Raw genomic sequence first — 14,311 nt, 5'->3', positions numbered from 1 at the left:
ATTATGAAGGGGAAATCATGCTTGACAAATCTTCTGGAATTTTTTCAGGATGTAACTAGTAGAGTGGACAAGGGAGAACCAGTGGATGTGGTGTATTTGAACCTTCAAAAGGCTTCTGACAATGTCCCACACTAGAGATTGGTGTGCAAAATTAAAGCACATGGTATTGGGGGTAATGTACTGACGTGGATAGAGAACTGGTTGACAGAAGGAAGCAGAGAGTCGGGATAAACGGGTCCTTTTCAGAATGGCAGGCAGTGACTCGTGGTGTGCCGCAGGGCTCAGTGCTGGGACCCCAGCTCTTTACAATATACATTAATGATTTAGATGAAGGAATTGAGTGTAATATCTCCAAGTTTGCAGATGCCACTAAGCTGGTTGGTGGTGAGGAGGACGCTAAGAGGCTGCAGGGTGACTTGGACAGGTTAGGTGAGTGGGCAAATGCATGGCAGATGAGGTATAATATCGATAAACGTGAGGTTATCTACTTTGGGGGCAAAAACACAAAGGCAGAATATTATCTGAATGGCGGCAGATTAGGAAAAGCGGAGGTGCAACGAGACCTGGGTGTCATGGTACATCAGTCATTGAAAGTTGGCATGCAGGTACTGCAGGCGGTGAAGAAGGCAAATGCGCTGTTGGCCTTCATAGCTAGGGGATTTGTGTATAGGAGCAGGGAGGTCTTACTGCAGTTGTACAGGGCCTTGGTGAGGTCTCACCTGGAATATTGTTTTCAGTTTTGGTCTCCTAATCTGAGGAAGGACGTTCTTGTTATTGAGGGAGTGCAGCGAAGGTTCACCGGACTGATTCCCGGGATGGCACGGCTGACATATGAGGAGAGACTGGATCGACTGGGCCTGTATTCACTGGAGTTTAGAAGGATGAGAGGGGATCTCATAGAAACATATAAGATTCTGATGGGACTGGACAGGTTAGATGCAGGAAGAATGTTCCCGATGTTGGGGAAGTCCAGAACCAGAGGACACAGTCTAAGGATAAGGGGTAAGCCATTTAAGACTGAGATGAGGAGAAACTTCTTCACTCAGAGAGTTGTTGATGCCAGTTCATTGGATATATTCAAGAGGGAGTTAGATATGGCCCTTACGGCTAAAGAGATCAAGGAGTATGGAGAGAAAGCAGGAAAGGGGTACTGAGGTGAATGATCAGCCATGATCTTATTGAATGGCGGTGCAGGCTCGGAGGGCCGAATGGTCTACTCCTGCACCTATTTTCTATGTTTCTATGTTTCTCTGTTTCTATGTCCGTTGTGCCCCGTAGGGGATGAAATCCGCACTGTGACCCCGGGAGGAGCTCCTCCCCCACAGGGAGAAAACGGTTGAGGGGGACTCTAGCAACGACTTTACCAATGGCCGATAGCAGGGAGATTCCTCTGTAGTTGCCGCAGTCAGATGTCCCCCTTTTTAAAAATGATCACGATCACTGCATCTCTGAGATCTCCCGGCATGCTCTCCTCCCTCCAGATGAGAGAGATGAGGTCATGTATTCGCGCCAACAGTGTCTCTCCACCATACTTCAGTGCCTCAACAGGGATTCCAATCGCTCCTGTAACCTTGTTGTCCTTAAGTTGATGTGATAATGACCAGATAATCTATTTTTTAATGATGTGGTTGAGGGATAAATATTGGCCAGAATACTGGGGAGAACTCCCGTGCTGTTCTTCGAAATAGTGCCATTGGGATCTTCTATGCCCACCTGAGAGGGTTTAACATCTCAGCCAAAAGATGGCACCTCGGACAGTGCAGCACTCCCTCAGTCATCATAGGCGGTCACTCGAAACGAGGATGACTTGCTTCCACGCCAAAAAAAGGACGAGTTCACAGGTGTTTCATTGAAGGACCTGAACTACATCCTGAAGGGTGGAAGATGCCTGTGCGTGCATTTTTTTACCGTGGGTTGACCGTTGCACACCAGCCACCACACGGGCTTGACAGAGCTAGGTCTTGGTCCAGTAGCAAGGATAAGGGGTGAAGTCTAAGGATAAGGGGTAAGCCATTTAGGACTGAGATGAGCAGAAACTTCTTCACTCAGAGAGTTGTCAACCTGTGGAATTCCCTACCGCAGAGAGTTGTTGATGCCAGTTCATTGGATATATTCAAGAGGGAGTTAGATATGGCCCTTACGGCTAAAGGGATCAAGGGATATGGAGAGAAAGCAGGAAAGGGGTACTTAGGTAAATGATCAGCCATGACCTTATTGAATGGTGGTGCAGGCTCGAAGGGCCGAATGGCCTACTCCTGCGCTTATTTTCTATGTTTCTATGTTTCTAAAAACAACAAGACAACGGGAGCAGATGGAATCCCCGCTGACGCACTGAAGTATGGCGCAGAGGCACTGTTGGCACGAATACATGACCTCATCTCTCTCATCTGGAAGGAGGAGAGCATGCCGGGAGATCTCAGAGATGCAGTGATTGTGACCATCTTTAAAAAAGGGGGACATGTCCGACTGCGGCAACTATAGAGGAATCTCCCTGTTATCAGCCACTGGGAAAGTCGTCGCTAGAGTCCTCCTCAACCGTCTTCTCCGTACCGGACTCGCAATGCGGATTTCGTCCCCTAGGGGGCACAAGGGACGTGATTTTTACAGCGCGACAGCTGCAGGAAAAATGCAGGGAACAACGCCAGCCCTTATACATGGCCTTCTTCGTCCTTACAAAGGCCTTTGACACTGTCAACCACGAGGGCCTATGGAGCAACCTCCTCCGCTTCAGATGCCCCCAAAAGTTCGTCACCCTCCTCCGCCTGCTCCACGATGACATGCAGGCCATGATCCTTACCAACAGATCCATTACAGTCCAATCCACGTCCGGACTGGTGTCAAACAGGGCTGCGTCATCGCCCCAACACTCTTCTCAATCTTCCTTGCTGCCATGCTCCACCTCACAGTCAACAAGCTCCCCGCTGGAATGGAACTAAACTACAGAACCGGTGGGAAACTGTTCAACCATCACCATCTCCAGGCCAGATCCAATACCACCCCAACCTCTGTCGTCGAGCTACAATACGCGGACGACACCTGCATCTGCGCACATACAGAGGTTGAACTCCAGGACATAGTCAACGTATTTATTGAGGCGTACGAAAGCATGGGTCTTACGCTAAACATCTGTAAGACAAAGGTCCTCCACCAGCCTGTCCTCGCCGCACAGCACTGCCCCCCAGTCATCAAGACCCACAGCATGGCCCTGGACAATGTGGACCATTTCCCATACCTCGTGAGCCTCTTATCAACAAGAGCAGGCATTGACAATGAGATTCAACAGCGCCCAGTGCGCCAGTGCAGCCTTTAGCCGCCTGAGGAACAGAGTGTTTGAAGACCAGACCCCCAAAACTGTCACCAAGCTCATGGAGCTAGACTTTCCACTTCACATCGCTGGAACATCACCCATATATTGCCCAAAATGGCCTGCTATCGCCCATTTTGACTGAAAAGTGGAAAGTTAGGCTGGAACTTCGCCCGAAAATTCATCCTCCTAACCTTTGGCTCACATCGCCGAGGTGATTGCTGAGGTGATCACCCGCACATCGCCCAGCCCAACTTTCGGCACATCGCCGGGCTGATAGCTCGCCGAGATCATTGCTGGAGAATAGTTGCTTTTTCCTGGTCTTCCTCACAGAGGTTGACACTACGGACACCATTTTGAACATGGAAGAAGGAGAAAGCTGCTAAAACAATGGGCTTTTAACATCCTTTTATTGACTCATAAACTCATATTTATTCTTCTATTTATATTTAAATGTACAACAGTTGCATTAATGTTTTAACTTAACTTTACTTACGTTATTAAAAGACAATGCACAACAATTGTAAGATTCAACAAAATGTTATTATTAACAATTTCAATTTTAAACACCACCCACCCCCCACCCAGACACCCCCCACCCAACAGCAACAGTAATAAGAAGAACAACAAGAAAAACAAAATAAACATGAACAACAATAACGCCCCCCTCCCTAACTGCGGCCACGTTTCCCTCCAGATCCTGGACGCCCCCCGTGCCCTAGCCCCACCTGCCCATTTTGGTCCCCAGGTACCGAGATGACGTTGGCGTACAGTGGGCAATGGCAAGACTTCCTGCCGTGGTGGGGGTGATGGTGGCACGATCAGCTGTTAGGGGGGTGTTGGAGGGGAAGATGAAGCACGGACAGGGGCATCGTCTTCCAAGTCAGAAGGAAGTGCTTCCTCCTGACTCGCTTGTGTGCTGGGGGTTGTGCTTCAATTGATGACGGCACCTTGGGGTGCAGCGCCATGCTCAGCCAGCAAGGCATACCGCAAGGCATTGTGGCGGCGGTCTGTGCACGCATCTCCTCCGGCGTCTGCTGCATTGCCTCTGCTTGGGCAGCAGACACCCGGGAAATATCCCGCGCGAACCGCAGGAGATGCTCGCGATTTATCGCGATCATCTCCTTGCACAGGCAGGCCCTCTATCTGATGGTCCACTGCAGGCGAGTGCTGAGCTCACTGACCCAACCTCCATGGGGTCAGCGTGCGCACTATAATGTGCCTTGGCGTTGCCGGCTGCACGCCACTTGGTCCCGGTGCCACTTCAGTCGAATAGCAACTTCCACGGTGGCCGCAGGTTCATCCACCTCTGTGGCTTCCTCCATTTCTTGCTCTTCCTCCTACTCTGGCTTGGTTGTGTCCTCCTCCTCCTCCTGTGCGGACTCCACTTGCGCCTCTGATTGACCTTCAAAGCACAATTGAGCCTACTGAGTTTATTAGAACAGAAGGGTACACATTACCGACAAGACTTTACATATTAATGTATCATGTGGATTTAACTGCCCCAGAAAACCTGCCGCAGCTGCATCAGTTGCAGATGGACACAGGGGTTTATGGGGAGTGCACAGAGAAGGGGGCAGTTGGCCAGATGACCTTCCCCTGTTCTTATTGCTTATGTTTTTATGTTGTCAACCTGAGAGTAGCACAAAGGCTGCATTCATGATTGGCATGACATTACATCATCCGTACATTGCATTTTAATTAACTGATGTTACATTACTATAAAACTGTTTTACACATTACTCACATGACGCATGGGTGGGTCCCGCAACACCACGGGTGGTGGCCGAGCGACTAGTGGTCCCCACCAGCACTGCTGCACGCACCTCCAGCTTACTTAAAGTCTGCATGTAAGCAGGGTCCCCTCCGGTGCACCTACGCTGCGCCCTGTTGTTAGATATCTTCTTCTGCAGACGTGAAAAGAGCATGGCATAAACTAATTGACTAGGTAGTTTCATTGAAAGACAATATCTTCAAACATTACATGCAAATGAGATCGACAATTGATGCACGGTTATAACAAAGATCAGCATGTTTTGGAACTATATATGTATATATGCGTATGTAAGAATGTATGTAAGAATTTTCAAAATTTAATTCAATTCAGGAGATTTACTATTACAGTTTTAATAACAATCTTCATCAATACAATATAAAGTCTGTACTTACTCTAGCTGATGCCAGCACTGGTCAGACCCCCTCGCCTTGTGGGACGCCGAGGAAACGACGTCTGCAATCTCGGATCACAGCTTCCTGTATGCCTGGGGTGGAGGTTTGCCCTTAGCACCCTGGGTAAGTTCTGTCCACCTGGACTGGACCTTCTCGACGAGGGCCTCGTTGGCCTCGTCAGAAAACGGCATTGCCCTTTTCCGACCCCCATCCACGCTCTCGGACGATGATAATGATGACATCGCTACAATTTATCCAAATCTCCAACTCTCACCAAAATACACTTTATCCAACTTTCCAATGGCTTATCAAAAGTTTATCAAAATGATTTATCAAAACTCCACATATCTCCTCTCTCCAACTCCATCAACTCTCTCCTTTATCTCTCCTCTCTCTCTCTCCCCAATAGCCTTCTGCGCATGTGTGGATGACCCTTGACCTCCCGAAATGTGGGAAAACCTGTCACCAAAAACAAAAATCGCATGCACAGAAGGCCATTGCTAGGGGAGCTTTTAACTTCCACATCGCTGGAAGTTCGTTGGGCGAGCGTCACATCGCTGACCATTTGACATCGCTGGCCTATCACTGAATGGAAAATCGCCATCCAAAAAATGGCCGATTAGCCAGCTATCGGGAAGGCTGGGACATCGAACATCGCTGGAACATCACCCATTTTTTGGGCGATAGACAGAAAAGTGGAAAGTCTAGCCCATGGTCTACAGGGCTGTAGTAATACCTGCCCTCCTGTATGGCTCAGAGATATGGATCATGTACAGCAGACGCCTCAAGTCGCTGGAGAGATACCACCAACGATGTCTCTGCAAGATCTTACAAATCCCCTGGGAGGACAGATGCACCAACATCAGCGTCCTCGGCCAAGCCAACATCCCCATCATTGAAGCACTGACCACACTTGATCAGCTCCACTAGGCAGGCCACATTGTTCGCATGCCTGACACAAGACTCCCAAAGCAAACGCTCTACTCGGAACTCCTTCACGGCAAACGAGCCAAAGGTGGGCACAGGAAATGTTACAAGGATACTCTCAAAGCCTCCCTGATAAAGTGCAACATCCCGATTGACACTTGGGAGTCCCTGGTCAGAGACCGCCCTAAGTGGAGGAAATGCATCCAGGAGGACGCTGAGCACCTTGAGTCTCATCGTCGAGAGCGTGCAGAAAACAAGCGCAGGCAGCGGAAAGAGCACATGGCAAACTAGTTCCACCCACCCCTTCCTTCAACGACCATCTGCCCCACCTGTGACAGAGTCTGTGGCTCTCGTATTGGACTGTTCAGCCACCTAAGAACTCATGTTAAGAGTGGAACCAAGTCTTCCTCAATTCCGAGGGACTGCCTATGATGATGATGATGATGGCTCAGTGGGTAGCACACTCGCCTCTGAGTCAGGAGGTTGTGGGTTCAAATCCTACTCCAGAGACTTGAGCACATATTGTAGGCTGACACTTCAGTGCAGTACTGAGGGAGTGATGCACTGTCAGAGGTGCCATCTTTCAAATGAAACATTAAGCTGAAGCTCCATCTGCCCTCTCAGGTGGACATAAAGGATCCCACAACACTATTTCGAAGAAGAGCAGGGGAGTTTCCCTGGCGCCCTGGCCAAAATTTATCAAATAACCAACATCTAAACAGATGATCTGATCATTTATTTAATTGCTGTGTTGTGCAATTGTGGGAGCTTGCTGCGCGCAAGATGGCTGCCACGTTTCCTACATTATAACAGTGACTATACTTCAAAAAGTACTTCATTGGCTGTAAAGCGCTTTGCGTAGCCCTGAGGTTATGAAAGATATTATATAAATGCAAGTCGTTCCTTCCTTCCTTCTTACCTGCTGCACGATCGGAGGTGCCATCTTTTGGATGAGACATTAAACCGAGACCCTGTCTGCTCTCTCAGGTGGACATAAAAGATCCCATGGCACTATTTTGAAGAAGAGCAGGGGAGTTATCCCCAGTGTCCTGGTTCAATATTTATCCCTCAACCAACATCACTAAAACAGATTATCTCATCATTATCACATAAGAACATAAGAAATAGGAGCAGGAGTAGGCCATATGGCCTCTCGAGCCTGCTCCGCCATTTAATATGATCATGGCTGATCCGATCATGGACTCAGGTCCATTTCCCTGCCTGCTCCCCATAACTCCTTATTCCCTTATCGGTTAGGAAATTGTCTATCTCTATCTTAAATTTATTCAATGTCCCAGCTTCCACAGCTCTCTGAGGTAGCGAATTCCACAGATTTACAACCCTCTGAGAGAAGAAATTCCACCTCATCACAGTTTTAAATGGGCGGCCTCTTATTCTAAGATTATGCCCCCTAGTTCTGGTCTCCCCTATCAGTGGAAACATCCTCTCTGCATCCAAGCCCCCTCATAATCTTATATGTTTTGATAAGATCACCTCTCATTCTTCTAAATTCCAATGAGTAGAGGCCCAACCTACTCAACCTTTCCTCATAAGTTAACCCCCTCATCTCCGAAATCAACCTAGTGAACCTTCTCTGAACTGCCTCCAAAGCAAGTATATCCTTTTGTAAATATGGAAACCAAACTGTATGCAGTATTCCAGGTGTGGCTTCATCAATACCCTGTATAACTGTGGCAAGACTTCCCTGCTTTTATACTCCATCTCCATTGCAATAAAGGCCAAGATTCCATTGGCCTTCCTGATCACTTGCTGTACCTGCATACTAACCTTTTGTGTTTCATGTACAAGTACCCCCAGGTCCCGCTGTACTGCAGCACTTTGCAAATTTTCCTCTATTTAAATAATAACTTGCTCTTTGATTTTTTCTGCCAAGTGACCTCACACTTTCCAACATTATACTCCATCTGCCAAATTTTTGCCCACTCACTTAGCCTGTCTATGTCCTTTTGCAGATTTTTTGTGTCCTCCTCACACGTTACTTTTTCTCCCATTTTTGTATCGTCACCAAACTTGGCTACGTTACACTCGGTTGCTTCTTCCAAGTCGTTAATATAGAATGTAAATAGTTGGGGTCCCAGCACTGATCCCTGCGGCACCCCACTAGTTACTGATTGCTAACCCGAGAATGAACCATTTATCCCGACTCTTTGTTTTCTGTTAGTTAGCCAATCCTCTATCCATGCTAATATATTACCACCAACCCTGTGAACTTTTATCTTGTGCAGTAACCTTTTATGTGGCACCTTGTCAAATGCCTTCTAGAAATCCAAATGCACTACATCCACTGGTTCCCCTTTATCCATCCTGTTCGTTACATCCTCAAAGAATTCCAGCAAATTTGTCAAACATGTCTTCCCCTTCATAAATCCATGCTGACTCTGCCAGATCGAATTTTGCTTTACCAAATGTCCTGCTACTATATCTTTAATATAATGGACTCCAACATTTTCCCAACCACACATGTTAGGCTAACTGGTCTACAGCTTCCTGCTTTTTGTCTGCCTTTTTTAAATAGGGGCGTTACATTTGCAGTTTCCCAATCTGCTGGGACCTCCCCAGATTCCAGGGAATTTTGGTAAATTACAGCCAATGCATCCACTATCTCTGCCGTTACTTTTCTTAAGACCCTAGGATGCAAGTCATCAGGTCCAAGGGATTTATCTACCTTTAGTCCCATTATCTTACTGAGTACCACCTCCTTAGTGATTGTGATTGTGTTAAGTTCCTGCCCCACCACCCCCCCACCCCCACCCCCCACCCCCCCCCCCCCCACCGCCCCACCTGCCTCTCGCCCCTTGATTATCCACTGTTGGGATATTGTTAGTGATCTCTACTGTAAAGACTGATACAAAATATTTGTTCAGAGTTTCTGCCATTTCCATTACTAATTCCCCATTCTCATCCTCTAAGGGATCAACATTTACTTTAGCCACTCTTTTCCTTTTTATATACCTATAGAAACTCTTGCTATCTGTTTTTATATTCCGTGCTAGTTTACTTTCATAGTCTATCTTCCCTTTCTTAATCATTTTTTTAGTCATTCTTTGCTGACTTTTAAAAGCTTCCCAATCTTCTGTCCTCCCACTAGCTTTGACCACTTTGTATGCCCTTGTTTTTAATTGGATACCGTCCTTTATTTCTTCAGTTAGCCATGGATGGCTATCTTTTCTTTTACATCCTTTCCTCCTCACTTGAATATATTTTTCTTGAGAATTGTGAAATATCTCCTTAAATGTACGCCACTGTTCATCAACCGTCCTACATTAATCTATTGTCCCAGTCCACTTTAGCCAACTCTGCCCTCATACCTTCATAGTCTCCTTTATTTAAGCTTAGTATGCTGGTTTGAGATCCAACTTTCTCACCCTCCATCTGAATTTGAAATTCAACCATGCTATATTCACTCATTCCAAGGGGATCCTTTACTAGGAGATTGTTTATTAATCCTGTCTCATTACACAGGACCAGATCTAAGATAGCCTGCCCCCTGGTTGGTTCCGTTACATACTGCTCAAGGAACCTGTCCCTTATGCACTCTTGAACTCTTCCTCAAGGCTCCCCTGACCAATTTGATTTGTTCAATCAATATGGAGGTTAAAATCACCCATGATTATTGTTGTTCCTTTTTTACAAGCCCCCGTTATTTCCTGGTTTATACTCCGACCAACAGAGTTGCTATTGTTAGGGGGCCTATAAACTATGCCCACCAGTGACTTTTTCCCCTTATTATTCCTTATCTCCACCAAACTGTTTCAACATCCTGATCATTTGAGCCAATATCGTTTGTCACTATTGCAGTGATTCCATCCTTTATCAACAGGGCAACCCCACCTCCTTTTACTTTCTGTCTGTCCTTCCGGATTGTCAAATACCCCTGACTATTTAATCCCCAGTCCTGGTCACCTTGCAACCATGTCTCTGTAATGGCTACCAGATCATACCCATTTGTATCTATTTGTGCTGTCAACTCATCTATTTTGTTACGAATGCTACGTGCATTTAGACAAAGTGCCTTTAAATTTGCTTTTTTACCCTTTTCTCCTGCTTGTTTCCTCTCTCCTTCAAACTCATTTTCTTTGTTTTTGCTTTCCAATTCCAGCTTTACTCTCCTCACTACTGAATCTATTTTCAGGTTCCCATTCCTCTGTCAAGCTAGTTTAAACCCTCCCAAACAATACTAGCAACCCCCCAATCCCCACTCCCCCGCAAGGATATTAGTCCCGGCTCTGTTGAGGTGCAACCCGTCCGGCTTGTACAGGTTCCACCTCCCCCAGAAGCGGTCCCAATGCCTCAGGAAACTAAAGCCCTCCCGCCTGCACCATCTCTCCAGCCATGTATTCATCTGCTCTATCCTCCTATTTCTGTCCTCACTAGCTTGTGACACCGGGAGTAATCCGGAGATTACTACCTTTGAGGTCCTGCTTTTTATACTCTCTCCTTGCTCCCTAAACTCTGCCTGTAGGACCTCATCCCTCTTTCTACCTATGTCATTGATACCGATGTGGACCACGACCTCTGGCTGTTCACCCTCTCCCCCCAGAATGCCCTGCAGCCGCTCAGTGACATCCTTGACCCCGGCACTAGGGAGGCAACATAGCATCCTGGAGTCACGTCTGCAGCCATAGAAATGCCTGTCTTCTCCACTGACTATTGAATCCCCTACCACTATAGCTCTTCCATTCTTCTCCGCACCCCACCCCCCCGTGCAGCTGAGCCACCCGTGGTGCCGTGGACTTGGCTCTGGCTGCATTCCCCAGAGCCACCATCACCCCCACTGGTACTCAGAACAGAGTACCGGTTGGAGAGCAAGATGGACTCGGGGACTGCTGCTCTACCTGCCTAGTCCTCCTCTTCTGTTTGGTGGTCACCCAATCCCTATCTGCCTGCGGGTGACCACTTCTAGAAATGCGCTATCCACGTAGCTCTCAGTCTCACGGAGGCACCGCAGTGACTCCAACCGTCGCTCAAGCTCCGAAACACGGAGCTTGAGTTGCTGTTTGTGGGAGCATGCTATGCGCAAATTGGCTGTCACGTTTCCTACATTACAACAGTGACTACACTCCAAATGTACTTCATTGGCTGTAAAGCACTTTGAGACATCCGGTGGTCATGAAAGACGCTATATAAATGCAAGTCTTTCTTTCCTTCCATCTTTCCTTCCTTCTTTCCTTCTTTCTTTCCTTCATTCCTTTTCATAAATTGAATATGTTTACTTGGCACAACAAAATTCTGGTCAGTAAGATGAAACGGACTTCCGAATGGCTTTTTGCCGAATCCAAGCCACCCTTCTTGATGCGATATTTTTTAACTCTCTTGCAGATCATACCATGATGGGCAGCACCATCAGCATTCCAAATGGTGCCAGTGATTCCAATACCAGCTGTGTCACCACAGTGAGCTCTTGTACAGGAGCTCTCAATGCATCCAGAAAACAGCAGTTTACCCAGACGGGGATATTGTAAGTGAAGCACAACTATAAATATATCCATTAATACTTGAATGTAGTAATGAAAATCATTGGTTTCCAATCTGGCTCTTTGTTTAGTGACCACTTGCTTTAACTCTCGGTTTCCTTCAATGAATGTAGCAGAAGTTGTAGCCTGCATTAGGAGCACTGCACTGTCAGAGGTGCTGTCTTTCAGATGAGATGTTAAACTGCAGCCTCATCTGCTCTCTCAGGTGGATGTATAAGATACCGCGGCCACTATTTTGAAAAGGATCAGGAGAGTTCTTCCCAGTGTCCTGGGCCAATATTTAGCCCTCAACCAACATCACTGATCATTTATCACGTTGCTGTTTGTGGGAGCTTGCTGTGCGCAATTGGCTGCCATGTTTTCTACATTACAGCAATGACTACACTTCAAAAAGTACTTCATTGGCTGTAAAGCGTTTTGGGATATCCTGAGGTCATGAAAGATGCTATATAAATGCAAGTCTTCTTGTATTTCCAGCAGTTTTACAGTAACAGCTCTGCTGGCTAACTCAATGATACCTCATTGGCTAATCCTGTGTATATGCACACACACATGCTTCACATAATGCACAGCACAGAAACAGGCCATTCGCCAATTGGTCTGCAGCAGTGTTTATGCTCTGCACGAGCCTCCTCCCACTCTACTACATCTCACCCTATCTGAATATTTTTCTAGGCACTCATTCTGTCCTGGCAAATGAGGCAATTAGTTTAATTACAGCCGCATAACTGTTTTCCATCTCCCCGGGTTAATGTCTATTTACAGTGAGTGATGTCTCCCCAGTCTGCAGCAGCTGCAGTTTCACCATCCTTAAACACCACAACATACCCTGACGTCAGGGATACTGAAGAGAAACCATCTCATGTGTCCACAGGAAAATGCTGCTGCAGAACCGCCATCAAAGTAATGTCATTTGGTTAGGTTGCTGCATTCTGTTAAATTTACCCTTTCGACGGATGGAATACATTCGCAATATGTGACATGTGCATATCTTACAAAGTATTTACAGCACAGAAACAAGCTATTCAGCCCAATAAGTCTGTGCCGGTGTTTTATGCTCCACAGGAGCCTCCTTCCACCCCTCTTCATCTCACCCTATCAGCATATCCTTCGATTCCTTTCTCCCTCATGTGTTTATCTAGCATCCCCTTGAATGCATCTGCGCTATTTGCCTCAACCACTCCCTGTGGTAGCGATTCCACATTCTAACCATTCTCTGGGTAAAGAGATTTCTCCTGAATTGCCTATTTTCTATCTCCCATTTTTAACTAATTGATCATCCTGTGCTCTAGATGCTGCTTTTTTGTAATTATTTTTCTCCTCGACTTTTCCCTCTGCAACTCAAGAGCAGGGATTTCCGAGCATTCTGCCTTTCTGAGCTACTTAGCTGGGTAGCAGGAAGCCCCAGGGTTACAGATAACGTTTGAGGCAGTCATTGAATCATCGAATAGTGCAGCACAGAAGGAGGCCATTCGGCCCATCGAGTCTGCGACAGCTCTTTCAAAGAGCAATCCAGTTAGTCCCACTCCCCTGCTCTTTCCCCAGATCCCTGCAATTTTTTCTCCTTCAAGTATTTATACAATTCCCTTTTGAAGGCTACTATTGAATCTGTATCCACCACCCTATCAGGTAGTACATTCCAAATCCTAACCACTCATTGCGTAAAAATGTTTTTCTTCATGTTGCCTCTTTTGCCAATCACCTTAAAACGGAGCTAAGATCTGGAATTCCCTCCCTAATCCTCTCTACCTCTCTTTCCTCCTTTAAGATGATCCTTAAAACCTACCTCTTTGACCACCTTTCTTAATATCCCCTTAAGTGGCTCGGTGTCAAATTTTGTTTGATAAATCGCTCCAGTGAAGCACCTTGGGATGTTTTGCTACGTTAATGGTGCTATATAAATGCAAGTTGTTGTTGTAGGTATAGCACGGGTTAGCTACAACAACAACATGCACTTATATAGCACCTTTAACTTTTTACAGCTCTGCCTCTGACTGCACGTGCGCGCAACCCTCCCTCACTATGCATTTCCAAGCTCTTTGTCCCTATACAGCTTAATACCATTTCGGCATTGTATCAAGTAAATGCCTCACCATGAATCCATTTGATTGAATTGATGATCTGTAATCATTTTAGCATTAGTCCTTAACACTGAAATGATTAAACTCACCACCATTACTCTTTCTGCCATTGCAGTGATGGTCGAACAGTTGCCATCAAGAAAATAAAGAAGAGAACCTTTACCCTTTCGAAAGCGATTCGCAAAGAGGTGAAACAAGTCCGGTGAGTCACAAACAGTCAATCGTATTTTTTTTTACGGATACCATAGTTCGATTGATTTGGCTATAGTCACCTAGATAAGTGCGCATGATAGGAGGCCATTCGCTCCGTTCATGCCATCCTTCACTTGAAACCG

At 46.5% G+C, this 14,311-nt stretch overlaps 1 protein-coding gene across 1 annotated transcript in view; it reads left to right on the top strand.

Moving 5' to 3' along the window:
• The window catches only part of LOC139261308 (atrial natriuretic peptide receptor 1-like), a 164,272-nt gene that overhangs the window by 43,303 nt on the left and 106,658 nt on the right, over nt 1-14,311 (top strand). The window contains exons 10-12 of the mRNA XM_070877062.1: nt 4,745-4,753; nt 11,741-11,879; nt 14,092-14,178. Of these exons, the coding sequence (XP_070733163.1) occupies nt 4,745-4,753; nt 11,741-11,879; nt 14,092-14,178 (235 nt within the window). The remainder of the gene's footprint in view (nt 1-4,744; nt 4,754-11,740; nt 11,880-14,091; nt 14,179-14,311) is intronic.

Source organism: Pristiophorus japonicus, chromosome 1 (assembly GCF_044704955.1).
Source record: "Pristiophorus japonicus isolate sPriJap1 chromosome 1, sPriJap1.hap1, whole genome shotgun sequence".
Taxonomy (NCBI): domain Eukaryota; kingdom Metazoa; phylum Chordata; class Chondrichthyes; family Pristiophoridae; genus Pristiophorus; species Pristiophorus japonicus.
This window is presented reverse-complemented; position numbering and strand designations above follow the sequence as displayed.